This window comes from Enoplosus armatus, chromosome 17 (assembly GCF_043641665.1).
Source record: "Enoplosus armatus isolate fEnoArm2 chromosome 17, fEnoArm2.hap1, whole genome shotgun sequence".
In the NCBI taxonomy this organism is placed as follows: domain Eukaryota; kingdom Metazoa; phylum Chordata; class Actinopteri; order Centrarchiformes; family Enoplosidae; genus Enoplosus; species Enoplosus armatus.
The window spans coordinates 5,019,550-5,036,700 of NC_092196.1; the positions used below are offsets into that span (position 1 = coordinate 5,019,550).

Here is a 17,151-nt window from a genome sequence, read left to right on the forward strand (position 1 = left end):
AGGCCTAAATAGTATGACATGTTGGCTGTTGAATTGAACAAAAAGTAACATTTCTCTGTTGACATGATTAAAATGTCCAGTTTGTGGGTATTCATTTGTGAGTAATGTTGGGTTACAGCTAGTTACAAAACTTTAGTTTGTAGCCTCTGTGCTATCTGTAGGTTCATGTGTAGGTTAATGCCTATTTCTGTTATAACAATAAAGACTACACCTTAGTTTAAGTATTTATTAAATAATGTTTATTGAATACAATATTAGAATAAATAAAATAATGAAATGAAAGATAAATACATACAAAAATAAAACAAGTTGAAAAGTAAATTAATGGATAAAAAACATTGCAGATAATAAGAAAAGATTCAAAAAGATGAAAGAGGAATGCAATTAATTTCTTCTCAGGGGTTCATTCAAATGTATTTCTATAATGTTTAAGAAGCTATTGTGTTTTTTTTTTTTTTTTTTTTTTACTGTTTCTAAGACCAAGTTAATTAAGAAGTGAGTTTCACCCAATTATAAAATATGAAAATGAACAACATTTTGTTTGAGGTTTCACAGTAACAAGTCGCATCTTCAAGGCTGAAGTGGTGAGCAACATTAATGAAGCTGACAATATTTTTTGACAATTTTTATTAGGGAACATTAGCACAAGTCCGCCCCCTAATGGACACTGTATGTAACGCGTGAGCTGTACACCGGAAACCACGTGGTTCAGCTTTTCGCACGCGCATGTTGCAGCTGGAGCGACTTCCTTCCACCAGTGTGTACTTTTAAATGTAGCTTAAAGCTGTCTCCTTCATTAAAACCATGTCAGGCAGGTCGGAACTGAAAATCAACTCCCAGTTCGCGCAGAAATATGACAAATACCGACAGAAAGAGGAGCTGCAGAGACGTAAGTGTTGTCGCCGCTAGCTAACGGTGGCTAACAAGCCAGCGTGGGGACGGGCGGCTAGCTTTAAGTTGTTTTCTACGACGCTGTGTCGTTAATGTTAACATGTGTGTGTTGTTGTGCAGTGAAGGACCGGTACGGAGACCGAGCGGGCGAGAGCGGCTCTGAGTCGTCTGAGTCCAGCTCTGATGACAGTGAAGTGGTTAGCATCGCTGCTCCTTCTCTTTCAGTAGCAACAGGTAACGGTGTTTCAGTAACGTGCCGTTGTGTTTAATAGGTTGTCTCACTGTTGTGACCCCCCCCCCCCCCCAGGAGCTGGACCCTGAAGTTGAAAGGGATTTCTACAGAACATTGTCACTGCTGAAGAAGAAAGACCCCAAGATCTACCAGACAGATGCTACCTTCTACTCAGAAGGTGATTCACCTTCAGTCATTGGTGTCGCTGTCACAGCTTCCTGGGGCGTCTTTTATCTTTATAAACAGGAGATCCAACTCTCTCTCTCTCTCTTTCAGATGCATCCACCAGCGAGGAGAAGCCTTCTACCTCGAAGGAAGCCGTGAAGCCCATGTATCTCAAGGACTATGAGCGTAAAGTCATACTGGAAAAGGAAGGGTGAGCGAGCTGCTGATGTGCTGTTCATCCAGGTGTAGGAAATCGGTCAACTTGCAATAAGATCTCAGAGTGACAGACACACGTCTTTGCTCACATCAGGTGTCCTTGTTAGAAATTGCCAGGAGAGGTAATAAGGTCACTAGAAAATATCACTTTGGGATGATATGCAATGTAAACAAATTGTGTTTGACTGACCTTGTGCGGGATGCTGAAGAAAGCACATGTTCTTAACGCAAAAACGACATACTGTAGCAACCATAAAGCTACAGGACCTGGAACTGTGATGTTTTGGGTCTGTCACAATCATTTAATTACATCAATCACTGGTTGTCCTGTATTGCACAGTGCATGTGAGATGTGTCCCTATTAAGGGCAATTGAAAACAGTTTGATTGGATTGGGATTAATCAGATTATTTACTATTTTGTGTTGTATGTACACGTTGTTTCAGTCACGCGAGACTCTTGACAGTGTTTACTCACAAGTGGATTATTAGTAGATATCATTATGAGATATCAGCTTTTTATTTATTTTGGCAACATCATTTTTGCATGTATAACTTAGGTAGCTTCGTCACCAATATTATTTACCTGCACCCATAACGTCTTCATTTTAATTGTACAGCAAATATGAGGATGATGACGACAGTGATGACGAGGAGGCCATCGCCAGGAGAATCGAGGCAGAAAAGAGAGCTGCCTCTCCGAGCTACATTCAGGAGCAGAGGGAGCTGAGGGAAAGGTGAGACTCAAAACAACCTGAAGGTGTCTCTGGTAATATAACTCGCAGGCTATTTATGCAAACCACAACTTTCTCTCTTCAGCTTCCGTCAGTTCATCCAGGAGAGCGATGATGATAACGAGGAGGAGGAGGAGGGCAGCGAGAGGGATGAAAGATCTCAGCTGCTGACCAGGAGGATCAAAACACAGGAAGAGAAGGTCCGAATCTGTCGGCAGTTACTTCAGTCAATCACCTTGAGACATACACAAACATCTCGGGTCAGAATAAACGTCTTACTACTAACACTCCCGTATGTTTGTAGGATAAAGAGGAGGAAGACTATGTGGAGTGGCTGAAAGGCCAGGCTGACCTCGAGGGTGCGGATGAGGTGAAGGACATGGTGAGTGTGTTGGAAATATACAAGAGAGAATGTAAGAAATGAATTTAGAGGCTTGTGTTTAACTTAGACTGTTTTTTGTTGAGACAGAAATACTTACGGGACTACTGGAATGACCCCGAGCTGGATGAGAAGGAGTGCTTCCTGAGAGACTATGTCCTCAACAAGGGCTACCTAGATGGCGACCACGACGACGAGCGGTATGTTGCTACCTGCACGGATGTTAGTGTCTGTCCTATTCATACGCAGTTGCAATGTTGCAATATGTACAATAAACGCTCCTCGCGCGTTAAGGATCCCGTCCTACGATGAGGTGGTCCAGGACGATGTGGAGGATTCTGAAGAGGAAGGGGAGACTTTCTTGGAGCGGCAGGCGGACTTTGAGAGAAGCTACAACTTCCGCTTTGAAGAGCCCGACGCTCAGCAGATCAAGACCTACCCCCGCAGCATCGCCACCTCCGTGCGCTCCAAAGACGACAGCAGGAAACGCAAAAGGGAGGAAGTGAAAGAAAGGAAGCAAAAGGTGTGTATCATGTATAAAAAAAATATATGTAGCCAAGCCCTCGATACCTTTAGTGTTCACCAAATCCTAACATGCCTTCATTCATTAGCTAACATAAACCAACCTGTCTCTCTGCTTTTCTTTCGCTCCCTTTCCCTACAACTATTTCAGGAGAAAGAGCAGAAGCGGGAGCAGCTGAAGCAGCTGAAGAACTTGAAGCGAAATGAGATCATGGAGAAGCTAAAGAGGCTCCAAGAGCTGACTGGCAACGAGCAGCTCGCCTTCAGCCAGGTCGACCTGGAGGGAGACTTTGATCCGCAACAACACGACCAGCTCATGCAGGTGGGTGTATACACACACGGATACAGACAGACGATGACCGATTTTCAAGACAGTTTTTCTGCGTGAATTTGTATCTGTGTGCTCGCTTCATTGGCTGACCAAACAGTGACTCATAGCTCAGGAATTGTAAGTAGGTATCAGCAAGTCAGTCAAAGCTTTGGATTTCTACACTTGTAGAAAGAAGAGTTTAGGGAGTTTTGAAGCTGATAGGAATTTATTTCCTTGCCTGGACTCAAAACACAAGAGCAAAAATGTAAGGAATGGATTACCAACTAGCCACGTACAGTAGTGACCTAACCCAGCAAAGCCCTGTTCATGACTTGTACATCCACGGTGTAGTATTCCTCCGCTGTGTGGAAGCTGGAGTCCTGGATGCTGTCACATCAGAGTTTAGTGTGATGTTAGCGGCTCTGACCTTTTGCCCAACACATGCGTTAGTCCTCATCCTGAAAGCCTTTTCTCTTGTTACAGTAAAAGTGAAACACACTTTTCAAAAGTACATACAAAAAAGTGTAAATCTAACCTCTTGTCTTGCTTGTCCAAGTATTTAAGCCAAGCAGCTAAACAGTTAAGGGAAAAAAATACACTTCAATACAAGATCAATGCTGTTTCTTTTATTTCCCTTCCGTCAACATGGGTCACCCGCTGGTGAGGATGCTGACTTTTTCCCTGGGACATGTAGCTTTAGCATGATATCACGTGTGTAGCCGTCAAGTGATTATTTAAGAACTCTTTCCCTCAGCTGGAAACATTAAAAAGTCAGACAGAGACGTGAAGCTAACGTTCGCTAAATCAGCCAGCGACAGACCGGCAAAAAAAACGTCTGCTAGCTTTAAATGATACGTCTGAAATCGAGGACTGATTGCTGTCATTTTCCAGCTCACAGGTGTATTGTGTTTGGCTGATTGGAGTGGTCAGCAACAAGTGTGTGTGTGTGTGTGTGCTCCTGCAGATCAGTTTGTCTGGGAGGCGTGTTGGGTGGTTCGATCCTCAGTGCAGCCAACTTTCCTGTTGGTGGTCAAAGACAAAATGTTTCCTTTTCTAGTTACATTTAAAGTCCTCTTTTTTTTTTTTTCTTTTCTTTTTCTTCCTGTGTGCAGAAATTCTTCGGAGATGGATACTACGGAGAAGAAGAAGAGGAGAAGCCTCAGTTTGATGATGACGATGAACCTGAGGGTGAGCCTGTGCTTTCTTCATGTTAGCTGATGTTTTATTGGAATGCTGTAGCAATTTCATCACCTTTGTGGTAATCGCCATGTGCTGCAGATGGCCCTGAATGAAAACTCATATCAACACTCCAGATTTAAAACATGACTAGTTTGACTACGAGTAATTATTCATATGTTTACTCTCCCCGAGGTAGATTGCAGTTTGGTTGAATTTTAGTTCAGTTAATTGCATTAATGTAACCTACAGTCTGAAGATGTGAGCCATGGCTTCTTGTGTGTGCAACAGAGCACTGGAACTGGGACACATGGACTGGAGAGGAACGAGAGGAGGACTACGGTGAAGAGGAAGGAGAGTGTGGCGGCGAGGAGTACTCTGGCCCCCACTGCGATGATGAAAACTTCGTTGTTAGTCAACTCACTTTTACTGAAAGCATCATTTTATCCTCTCAGCTGGACAATGTTGTCATGTTTGATTTTGTTCTGGTGAAAAGAGAACTTCATGCTTTTGAAACAGATGGATGCAGACTACGACCCCAGCCAGCAGGCTGCCTCCAAGAAGAAGAAGAAAAAGGAGAGGATGAAGATGAAGAAAGAGGATATGCCACAAATGGGCAAAAAGAGAAAAAAGTCTCACTTTGCAGAGGTCGTCACCAAAAACAAGCCTGTGTTTGATCCACGTGAGTGTCAGTAAACGTCCTGCCATTGAAACATAACCGCCCTGTGTTGCGGTTGTTGTCTAACTGCAGCCTGTTTGTGTTTCAGAGGAGAAAAGCTTCGAGCAGTACTTGGATGAGTACTATAAGCTGGACTACGAGGACGTCATTGACGACCTCCCATGCAGGTTCCGCTACAGGCAGGTCCTGCCCAACGACTTCGGCCTGACCACCGACGAGGTGAGACCAGCAGGACCTCCAACTCAAAATAATTGACTGTTTGCTAAGCCCCGCCCCTCTTTGTTGCTATTTTCAAACGGCATGTTTCAGTTTTAATGTCACAAGAGGAAAGGCTTTGAGGATGACGACTAATCAATGGGATTTTAAAAATGTAACGCCATCTTGGGTCACGTTTGCTGGAGTGTAAACTTCCCCAGATATACAATAACAAAAACTCTGATAGCACCCAGGACACGGTGGGGAAGCGCTACACAGTGGATGTGCTGGTCACGACTTTTCTAACATAACTAATGGAGTTAGTTAGTGGTATGCTCCTTGGCTTTGGAAGTAAAGCTAGCTCACTGCAGTATATTGTAAGCTAGTTACACTTGCTAACTCTGCAGTAAACAGTTTGCAGCTAACGATAGAGCAGATAAACACATTTTAATCCATTCCTTACACTTTTGCTTGTGTTTGTGAAAGGTTAGATACCCCCCCCCCCACACACACACACACACACACACCACTTCAACACACGGAGAAATCCAAAGCTTGACAGACCACGCCTATTTACGGCTGCTAAGCTACGATTGGACAGTGGCTGTTCAGAGGAGGGGTTTAGCGAACAGTCAGTTGTAATACGGTTTAAACAAAAGGAGGAAAAATGGCTGTTGTGTGGGCTGACTGGACGTTGGTTGATAATGCTGCAGTGATGAGTCTTGAGGTGACTGATCTGGTATTGCTTTTCCTCCGGGGAGAGCTCTGACCAGGGAATGATCTCAACTTAATCTTCTCTCTGAGCAGACCACCCCGTGATCAGACACAGAATTTGAATTTAATATTAAAAGCAGACATAACCTCTGAAATAGTCGACCCAGAAAGACAGGAGTTGTTGATTTGACCTAATGAAAGATTGTGGCTCTTCCCTCAGATCTTAAATGCTAACGATAAGGAGCTGAACAACTGGTGCTCTCTGAAGAAGACCTGCATGTTCAGGTACTGGCTCTCTCCTTCATGTTGTGTAACACCTGTCCTGTTGTCTCGGCTCATCTACGACACTAGCATCATCTTGTGTTCTCGCAGGTCTGACAAGGAAGAGATGAGTGATTTGAAGAACTATAAAATTAAGGCCCAGAATGAAAAGAAGAAGAAAGAAGTTCTGAGCTCTGTGTATTCTGAGTGAGTATAACACAATGCACATACTAATCAGCTTGGATGCCTGACAAGAAATCCGCTGTTACTGTAGCCGTATGTAACTGTATTAATCTGAATTGAATCTACAGGGAAGATAAAGAGGAGATGGAGGCTAAGACTAAGGTGGGGAAGAAGCGAAGAGATCATCTGAAGAACGCTGAGAAGCCAGACACAGGAGCAGAGGAGCGTGACGCCGCCTCCATTATTGACTCTACAGAAGAGACACTAGCTCAAGGTCTCAGAGAGGCAGCGGACGAGCCCGCCGAAGAAGAGGAGGGAGAGATTCTGATACCCAAGAAGAAGATGAAACAGGAAGAGGAGCCCCAGACAGCGGCGACTGCCGAGGAAGCAGTAGATAAAGCTGCTGAGGTGAAAAACAAGACTGAGAGGCCGAAATGGTCCAAGAAGAAGCACAAGCACTCAGGTGGACGCCTCGCGTCAGGATCCGTCGGGGTGAAAATAGGCGGCCGGGAGTTCAGTAGACAGAGACTGAAGGCCTACGGTCTGAACCCCAAGAGACTGTTCTTCAGACAGCTCGGCAGGCAGAAACGAAAAGCACAAGAGAAGAAAGAGAAGCAGAAAAACAAGGAGTGATGACTGCTTGCACTGAGCCGCCATCTCCGATGACAGTCGACAGGACAATCCATTGATTTTTATGGTCCAAGAATGAAATACAATATGAAAAAAACTGTTCATTTTTCATTGTTTTATGGCTTCACATGGACCCTTCTCATAAAGAAATATGATGAAAATGTTTAAATGGCTGAATTTTTATCTGTAATTGTTCATATGTTTATACTTACAGTTGAGTATGAAATTAGATTATGGGGTTGAACCTTATTTTTATTGCTACATTTATATTGTGTTTAGATTTTACAAACTGTAATAAACATGCAGTTAAAGTTTGATCCCTGTGCATCAACAGTACATGCTTATGTGTGGACTGGATAGAAGCAGTTGTGTAGAGGTGCAACCCTTCACATCTGGAGCAAAAATACATGTATGGATGGATAAACGCACCACCCTGAAAGTTAGTTTTACCTTTGTGTCTGGGCCACACTAAACATTTTAATATTTGCTACCTGAAAGTAAGAAGCAAAAGGTTTGGAGGAAATGATTAAATAAATCTCATAGGTTTCCTAATTATTAATCATTTGTATTTTAAATTTGGTCCTTCATAAACCAGAACTGGTGGCATATTCAGCATGCTAACGCATTTAAGGATACCAGAATATAATGTTGAATATCAAAAGAAGAGGTGGTGCACCCTAAGCAATTATCTATCATTTCCACAAAAAAACTAAAAACCAGTGCATAAACTGATAGTGCTGCTACATTTAGCCTTCAGATTTTTTCAAATATTTCTTATGCACTATACATCAAATCATTTAAAACAAACTACATACTGAAACCACATTCCAATGCATTGTACTTTTTCAGTAAATGGAGGAAATATACCAAACCAGTGGGATGTCAAAACAAACTGGAGAGATTGAATGGGGATGACATATAATGAGAAAGGAAGGGCTGTTTGAATTTTTCTTTACTTCATAAACTCAGGAACGTAGGACACACTATACCTTTTGGTACTTATTAGTAGTGTTAGTAGTATTGAGAGTATGGTACCACAGGTACATGGTATTGCAGTGTGACAGCTCACTCCCGGTCAGTAGGTGGCGCTGTGCACGCGAGAGGCTGCTCCATATCCGCCAACAACCAAAGAAGAAGAAGAAGAAGAAGAGGCGCGCTCACAGTCTGAATTTGAATCCCGGAAAAGAGCTGTTCGGTATGTTGTCGTCTGCTTCTCTTTTACCAAATATGAGCTTATTATCTCCCACAAACCTCATTCTTACTAGTTAGTTATGGAGTCGACAATGTTGCTTTAAGTTGAATTGTGTGTCAGTTTTGTTTTATCATACTAAGTTAGCTAAGTTAGCCTACGTCAACACTCTTTGTATGACTAACGTTGTAAACAAAACACAGCGAGCGCTTCGTGCATTTTATCCGGAGTGTTATGTGTCTAGTGTGTTGCTTTCACTGTCATATTAAACGTTCAACGAGTGGGTCAGTGTTGTAAATGAATATACATTTCCTAAAATTAGTTTCTCACGTGCAGTTTCGTTGTAGCTAACTGGTACATATTTCAGATTTTTATAACATTTCTTCTTTTCTGTCCTTTTCACTTCATAACGGAAAATACTTAACTTTCTTTTCAACTGCATTTATCCGAGAGTTAAAGATACTACTTTATGTACTTGTTCTTATGAAACCAAAATACTACTATGTATTATTATCAGTACAAACTACCAAGTATTATATTAAGTATCAATCAGGAAGTCAACTCTTAAAATTACTACCTTTTCTTTTTTTTTTTACAAAAAAAGAACAATGCACTTGCTGATAAGTTACAGGATCTTTACAGGTTTTGGCGTATTATTACACTGGTATTATTTATAATAATATTTTTTTCCCACCACTTGTTTGCATGTTTATCGACGTTAAAAAAAAGTGAAGCTTAACAAGCCTGGATGAACAAAACGCACAATATATTCAGTCGAACCTCTTCTGTCATGTGCTGTCCAGCTGCCAGCGCCACCACGATGGCTCAAGGTCACAAATTTCAGGACTTGGAGGAGACGGGGGAGGTGTTGGTGGCCTTCATCAACAGCAGCCAACCTGAGAAACTGAGACAAGTGAAAGACGAACATCAGGCCCTTTTTGACCAACATCTAGAGAAAAAAAAGATTGTGACGCAGATTTTAAAAGGCAAGAAATCAGACATTTTAATGATCTACTGTTTTTAAGCTGTCAGTGTTCTCTTTTAGGTGCATTATCACCGCCGCATAAAGACTTCAGTCTTGGTCCGAGTCCCTCTGATCTTTATCCTCATCATCTATCTCTTACTCCTGTGTCACCTCACTATTTCTGTCCTCGGTCCCCAGACGTGGCGCAGATTGAGGAGAGTGCGGGCCAGAGGCTGCTGGACATGGAGGAGGAGAAGAAGCAAAGGGAGGGGGAGCTGGACAGCCTGCATGAGCAGCTGAGGCAGTGCACAGCCAAGAGCCAGATCACTGACTCAGAATTACAGTATCCTTTTTATACATCTGTGTTCGCTGTGGAAAATGCAATGAAAAAAACACTCCAAATCTTTTCAGTGTCATTTAGGAATCCCGTCTTGCTGTTATTTACCCTTTTCTTTGTTAGCATCCTTAATTCTCCTCCAGATTTCTGCAGAGAGAGTTGGAGAGTCTGAGAAACACCGAACATGAGCTTCAGACTCTTCAGAGCGAAGTAGATGAAGACACCACTGAGGTCATCCCTTCGGCAGTGTGAGTCTCAGACACTGAGTAATGAAATGGTCCTTTGTCCCGCTGCTGTTGCTGCCTTCAGTCACCACAAACTCAATGTGAACATTCTAACCTTTTCCCTCTTATTGACGGCATCAGTTACTTACTTACTACAATGTTTTCTGGTCCTGTAGCAGATGCTGTCTTTCTGAAGTTTATGTCTATGAAGTTGTTCAGAGAGGTGTTGATTCAACTTTGTATAACATTGGATAGAAATGATGAGTCCTTTTTTCAATAGTTCAGGAATCTCCCCAGTTGAAAGTGTGTTTTTTAGCCATCATGTAACAATTTGAATGTTTCCATTTCTAAGTAAATTTTTTGTTTATATCCACACATTCATTATTGCAGAATGATTGGGAAAGTTACACACGAGAAAAAAATGAAAATAGTTGTCTGCTACATGTGAGGCAGCAGCTTAGAGCTGAAACGATGAATCAATTAGTTGACAGTAATGGACTGCTCGTGGGAGTTGTAAGTAGTTTGATGTATTTTCTGATTTTTGTTTTTAATCTTCTCTCATCAGATATGTGGCTCAGGTGTTCTACCTAATAACCAAGATCAAGTGGGAATATGACACACAGCCCAACATCTTAAAAGGAGGTACAGCTGTTTTCTGTTATATCTTGTGTGTTGTGTCAGTGCATGCGTGGCTTCAGATTGACTGTTGTCTCCTCTTGCAGTGCACTACGGTGCAGACCTGGCCACTCCCATCAACATTGACACCTCCATGCGACCTCGGAGTGACGTAAGCGACCAGCTGTGGGGCTTTGTCAGCACTGAGTGGTAGATGAAGGATGGTGGTGGTGTTAGAAATCAGAATCAGAATTCTGATTTCTGACCAAATGATTCACAAAAGTGAAGTACTCACAAATGTTGTGGCCATTGTCTTTGTTTGTCTGTAAATGTGTTTGTTTTCTTATGTTCTATACAACATTCATATTACTTCAAAAATTAAATATCTCCGACCTTTGGTTCAGTAGTTATTCTCTAATTGTCTTTCAGCCACATGGATTCTTTATGTGTGTTGGACGAGGCTGAGTGGGGTGTCGGCCACTAGATGTCACTGCAGAACTACTTAGTTTTGTTTTGTAAATGCCTGCATGGTTTCCTCAGAATCACACAAAGTCAGATGAGACATTGCGGAGAGATAAACTCTTTAATCGCAGTTTTTCAAATAGAGGTTTTGTTATAGTTCCGTACTTGGGTTACATGATGACAGCTGAGCCATTTCCATGACAACTGAGCGAAACCCCTTTGCTGAGGAAGACTGTGAGATGCTGTTGAAATATGTAGAAGAGGCTTGTAGGTGGATTAGTCAGACTACTTTACTAAAGTTTAGGCCAAACGTTTATGTTTCACGTATCTTCACATCCCTGTCACGTGAGCTCAAGCACCCCTTCACCAACACTACCAGTCATGTCATAACTTTCTTTTAACAATCTATTTCAATCATTTGGTCATTGCTTTTTCCATGTCTCTGCCTGCTTGCTAACTAGTTTGCACTGTCAGTTGCTACATGTGGTGACAACTGACTCAGATTAATGGGCAGTTTAATGGTGATTGTAAATTTACTGAAGATCACGCAGATGTAATCCTGTTTGGCTGTTGTTTATTTTCCATCCCTGGCACAAATATGTGGATATATAGTTTTAAATCAAATCACAAGTGTGGCTGTTTTTAGTTGAGTAGCACACGCCGAGTCACTGGTTTAGCCAATGCAAGCCTGGCTCACATTGGCAGATGAGTTTGAGGACATTTTATTGTTTTTAAAAAAGTAATATTGTTGATTACAGGTTGACACTTAAATCTGTTACTGATGTATTTACGAATCAACCTGTGCCAACACATTCTTGCCATAAGCGTCTATAACTGTAACTGTACCACATGAAACAATCTAACTTGTCAAAACTCCGGCGTGATAGTGGTGGCATCATTGTATATCAGTAATGAGGACAAGTTGCTGAAAACACTGTGTGTGTGTGTGTTTTTACTGAGAACTGAAACTTCCTCCTCCTCTGAAAAGGACTTGAAGCTGCCATTGTGTACCACTGCAGCATGGCGAGTGGTTAAGAGGGGGCAGGATGACACACGTTGTCGAGGTGGCTCATAATCACAAGTACCATAACTTAGAAGAACCACGCACCAATATGTGGTTTCCTTACGGTAAACAGAGCACCAGCTACAGCAGCCTGTTTCTGCAACTGCATCAGTTCCTCACATCAAGCGGTTAACACATGGTTTTACATGGAGGTGGGCTTTTTTTAAGGCAAGACTGAGTCTTTAATTTTACACTTTCATCACTATCTTGTCGAAGTCGTCCGTGTTGAGGTTTCAGTTTGCACCTTTCAGCGTTGATACTCTAAGTGCTACTAAGTAGCACACGACTAATCATCACTTGGGTTTTTTTTATTAGATTCACTGTTGATGCTTAACTTGCTATGAACTAGTGTACTTTTGATACTAAACATCAACTGAAGTGTGATATGGTTTATTATGGAATATTCCTTCGTAGGGCCTCAGCATCGCCCCGACCTAAAGTTACCTCTGTGGCACAGTGTCAATAAAAAATGAGCTCCACAGGGAAACGATTTATTGCAGTGCCATTTGTTTCTATTTTCCGGCCTCTGCATATTTATGTGCATGGTGCATTTATATTAATAAACTTGAATGTGTGTTTTCATTTGGGGCCAAAGAAGTATTCAGTATTCGCAGAGCATTTAGTTTCATGCCAGCAACCAACTATTGAGGCTTAACGAGATAATGTAAACAGAATATACATATTAGTTTTGTCTCAATATGTGGAATAGATATAGTTTTATTAGACATTATCTGAGTTAATCTATGGATGTAATTTACATTATTTGTATTCTTTCTGTAGTTCATCTTACTGTACTTTGTATAATGGTGAGTGCTACGTATATATTCAAGTTCTGTTGAGCAGTGAGAAAGGGGAAGGATGCCGATCACTGAGATATGAAACTTTCAGATATCAACGATTGAAAACCGAATCAGGTGACTCGTAGAATAAAGAATAAACAAACCTCCATGTAAACATCATTCACGTATGTTTTATTCAGTGCACATATAAAATTGGCATCATAACTTAAGTGAGGTTTTTACAATACAAAACGCAGCTCAGAAAAGGCTATAGATATTTACAAAATATACTTTTTAAAAAATCAGTTAATTTTTTCTCTTTTACATGTATGTACAATATTAGAACTGGCAAACTATCCATTTTTATGTCACTATGACCACAAGGAAATTCCCCAGCACTTTGAAGCCCACACACACTGTCGTCTGGGCTTTGACAGACTTCTTGTTGTGTGGGACAAGATTATATCTGCGCTCTTTCACAAGGACAACAGATTTAATCTCATTTCATGGTCAACAAGAAAGCCTCCAACAAGAAAGCGCCGAACGCTCTAATTTTTGTCCACAGGCTATAGCATATCACTGCGATATTCTAGGCTGTTAAACCGAGAAGGCGTCGGCAAACCTCCGCTGTCAGCTTTTATTGCTTTTAGTCATTCGTCATGTGTTGCTACATATGTCGAAGGGACCTCCAAAGCTGCAAACCGCTCGGCGCAGCCCTCCATATGACGTGTTCAGTGCGTCTCTGGGCCGCTGGGCCTCTGATCTCAGCCGAGGGGACCTCTACCCACCATTGCTGCTGACCAAAACTCACATGGCAGAAATTACATGGTTTTGGCAGCAGGGTTTGGGTGTGGACGCTCTGTGTTTGTAACAACATATCATTATATGCTACACAGGGAGAGGAGATAAGGATAAATCTCAGGCTTGGGCTTCAGCCCCGGTCTATCAGATGTGCAGCATAATTGGCTGTATTTGTGTGAAACGTCTGCACACAGCCTTTGATTTCATTTTATGACTTCAACGCTTGTGAATGAAATGGCATTTTTTTTTTCTTCTGACAAATACTGGCCTTGTTTTCAGTGTCTAAAAGACAAGTGTAATACTAGTTTTTCACAAGAAACTGCCAGATACTACTAAGGCAGTGACATTTCTGTTTTTCATGATTAAACCGTTGAAGAAAATATGCACAGGAAGTTGAACAAGTTCACATCTTTCTCCCAACATCTATCACATACATCGGGCTTTTTCTGTTCATGAGGATTAATACCAAAACTCTGGCAGAGTGCAACACAAAACTTCAGGTCCTGTTTGCACGACTGGAGCACACGTGCAGCTCAGATCAGAGAGGACAGTGGTCCAGGTCTTAGTCCGAATGCTGGCTCTCAGTGTTCAGGGAGCTGCTGTGTCATGTTTTAGACATCCTGGGGTAAATGGCTTTGATAGTAGAGGGTGTACAGTTACCGGAGGACACCGTGGTCTCCAGTCCCTCCAGCCTGTGAGAGGCTGCGTCATTCTTACTGGTGCTGCACTCCAGGAAGGGCATCCCGATCTTCTTCACCTGTCCGTCTTTTGTTAAGAGGCAGTGTCGGCAGAGCAGCCTGATGATGGCCTTCCTCATGTCCTTGCTGGTCAGCGTGTAGATGATGGGGTTAAGCAGGGAGTTGAACATGGCAATGCCCAGGAAATAGTCTGCCTTGAAGAGCACCTCGCAGCTTTTGGCTGGACAGCAGAAGTCCAGCAGCAGGAGAATGAAGAGGGGCAGCCAGCACGCGATGAAGACCCCCAGGACTATGGTGACCGTCTTCAGCAGGGCCATGTACTTCTGGGACTTGCGGTAGAGGCCTTTGCGCTGCGGAACTGAAGCAAGTCGCTGGGTGTTGGACTTGACGATGCGGAAGATTCGTACATACAGCACCACGATGGACATGAGGATGGCGCTGAAGATGGTGATGCAGAAGAGGATGTAGCTCTTGGCGTAGAGCGGCAGGACTGTGGAGCACTGGTCCAGCTGACCTATACAGTTCCAGCCCAGGACAGGCAGGACGCCCAGGAACACAGACAGCACCCAGCTCGCTCCGATCAGAGCAAACATCCGGCCCTGTTTGTCCCCCTGGTAGGGCTTCATCCTCACCATGGTGACATGGCGCTCGATGGCGATGGCCAGCAGGCTGATGACAGAGGCGGCCAGCATGATGAACACACCCCCCTCCCTCAGGAACCACAGCACCGGGGTCATGTGCAGTGTGTTGGCACCGGACATTATGATGTTCACCATGTAGGTGAAACCTGCGAGCAGGTCCGAGAGGGTCAGGTTGCCCAGCAGGTAGTACATGGGCAGATGGAACTTCTTGTTCTTCCAGATGGCCAGAAGCACCACAGCATTTTCTACCACTATGAGCAGACAGACCAGCAGGAAGGCTATGGCCTCTGGTTTGAGTCCGGCCTTGTACTTGTTCTCATTCAGTTTGCCTGTGAAGTTGTAGTGCTCTATGATGACCGCATTGCTCTGGTACTCGCGAAACATCCGAAACAGTTTTCCCGTGGAGGGGGACATGGGGATGGCGGACGGCGCTACAGCAGCGTAGGCAGCATGGAAAGACTCTGTAGCCATGTTTTCAAGTTTTTTGTTTGTTTTTTTTTCCTTTTCTGGTTTTAAAAATTAGATCCACAGAGAAGGTGTCGTATAGTCCTCCGGCTGGGCATTTCTTTCTCTATATCGTGTTGAAGAGACAGAAGCAGTCAGCTGTCGTAGGCAGGGGGGGGGGGGGAAGTGCTCCTTTTGATGCTGTCAAATAGGATTTCCTGTGGTTTGACTACTTTTCCTCCCAAAGAAATCAAATTTTCTTTTTTAAAATGCCCAGGCTGCACACTAGGAGGCGATCAGAGCCAGCCTGCATTAAAAACAAGAGGGGGAGAAAGTTAGTGTTGGAAACGATCATTCAAAAAATGTAGGAAAAACTCTCCAATGTCCAGAATACATAAAGATGATTCCTCGAAATAGCGAACACATCCGCATGATTATTGTCATTTCTCCAGTACAGAACATAACCACTTGCAGTAATAACCTTTTAGGAGGAAAAAAAAAGAAAAACTAAATCAAAGCTTTAATTGAACAGTTTCCACTATCCATTGGCCGTAGTGGAAGTGTTTTCCTGCCGGTCCAGACTTAAACCCACATTATTTACAGTATTAAACACACGGGACACAAGAACTAGAAACAAACTCGCCGCGTATTTATATATTTATGTATCGTTTATGCGTAAATACGCATATACCCAAATACAGGGCGCAAGTAGGCTATCCAAAACGGCAAATTGAACTCGCGCAGACAATTAACTTAAATGAGCTAATCATTTCTTTACATAGATAAAACACACAATCTACGGGCCTTTATACAGTAGTCGAGTCAATACTGTCCGTATTGTGCACACTGCATCTTGTCGGACCACAATGCCAAAAAGCATAACTTTAACAAACTTTTCCACACACCTGTTTAAAAAAAAAAAAACAACAAAAACCTGTAAATATCCAGTGAGATTTGGTGGCAGCAGAAGGAGAAGAAGGAGAAGAAGGAGCGATCCCACGGCCGGAGGGGAGGACACGGGCTCAGCCGATCACTGCACCGCAGCGACACGAGAGTGTGATGTGGGAGCAGAGCAGGGCAGGACTCAAAATGCAGCAGTGGGTTGGTCTACTGTGTGTGTGTGTGTGTGTTTGCCCTTCATCGTTTTCCTCCCTCCTCCTCCTGACCCCCCCCTCCCCCACCCCCTCCCCCCACGGAGCTTTGCTTCTGATTTTCGCCCTCAGGAGGGACCGGAGCTCGATGACAGATTATGTGTTTGTGTTTGTGTCATTGCAACAGAGGAGGAGGAAAGTGAGGTTTTTTCGGCACCTTATCAGTTTGCCCTCAGGTGCAGCTGTGAGTGTTTCCCTCCCGCTCCGTCGGTGTTCAACATGCTTTTAAAGTGCAACTGTGCTTGCTGCGGATCAGCAACAGCTCTATGTTGCTCTTCTGGTTTGTCTTCGCCACAGTTAATAATAATAGAAGAGAAACATCACACTCAAAACTAAAACACCACAAGTTAATTTGTCAGGGGGAAAAATAGTCATCTGTGAGCAGCTGGCTCTGTTCTGCAGGCCAGAAAACCCCCAGATTTCAGAAAATAACTTCCTCAGATAGGCTTCATCTGTAATTATCTCTCAGCTCACACATCAAAAAAAAACTTTTTCTGG

General features: G+C 43.0%; 3 protein-coding genes and 1 non-coding gene across 5 annotated transcripts; 3 read left to right on the plus strand and 1 right to left on the minus strand.

Moving 5' to 3' along the window:
- The first annotated feature begins 740 nt into the window (after positions 1-740).
- On the plus strand, positions 741-7,463 carry kri1 (KRI1 homolog). Its single transcript, XM_070923270.1, has 17 exons — positions 741-889; positions 1,012-1,088; positions 1,199-1,301; positions 1,400-1,499; positions 2,123-2,239; positions 2,322-2,436; positions 2,541-2,618; positions 2,706-2,815; positions 2,910-3,138; positions 3,289-3,459; positions 4,560-4,635; positions 4,915-5,033; positions 5,143-5,305; positions 5,391-5,521; positions 6,432-6,496; positions 6,584-6,679; positions 6,784-7,463. Exons 1-17 carry the CDS (start codon positions 805-807, stop codon positions 7,286-7,288), a joined length of 2,340 nt encoding a protein of 779 aa, XP_070779371.1. The 5' UTR covers positions 741-804; the 3' UTR covers positions 7,289-7,463.
- On the plus strand, positions 6,205-6,304 carry LOC139300839 (Z30 small nucleolar RNA). The gene has a single exon (XR_011598859.1). It is a non-coding gene; the product is annotated as a Z30 small nucleolar RNA (small nucleolar RNA).
- Positions 7,464-8,459: 996 nt separating the features above from the next.
- Positions 8,460-10,989, plus strand: spc24 (SPC24 component of NDC80 kinetochore complex). The gene is made up of 6 exons (XM_070923762.1): positions 8,460-8,480; positions 9,278-9,460; positions 9,637-9,781; positions 9,919-10,023; positions 10,565-10,641; positions 10,722-10,989. The coding sequence occupies exons 2-6, from the start codon at positions 9,295-9,297 to the stop codon at positions 10,826-10,828; spliced, it is 600 nt and encodes a 199-aa protein (XP_070779863.1). The 5' UTR covers positions 8,460-8,480; positions 9,278-9,294; the 3' UTR covers positions 10,829-10,989.
- A 2,100-nt stretch (positions 10,990-13,089) lies between these two features.
- s1pr5a (sphingosine-1-phosphate receptor 5a) lies at positions 13,090-16,493 on the minus strand. 2 transcript variants are annotated; one of them, XM_070922811.1, is made up of 2 exons: positions 16,437-16,493; positions 13,090-15,809 (listed from the first exon to the last, which is right to left on the minus strand). In XM_070922811.1, exon 2 carries the CDS (start codon positions 15,527-15,529, stop codon positions 14,324-14,326), a length of 1,206 nt encoding a protein of 401 aa, XP_070778912.1. In that variant the 5' UTR covers positions 15,530-15,809; positions 16,437-16,493; the 3' UTR covers positions 13,090-14,323. The 2 variants fall into 2 exon arrangements, with proteins under 2 accessions (XP_070778912.1, XP_070778911.1); XM_070922810.1 differs by having other exon boundaries at positions 16,408-16,493.
- Positions 16,494-17,151: the final 658 nt, after the last annotated feature.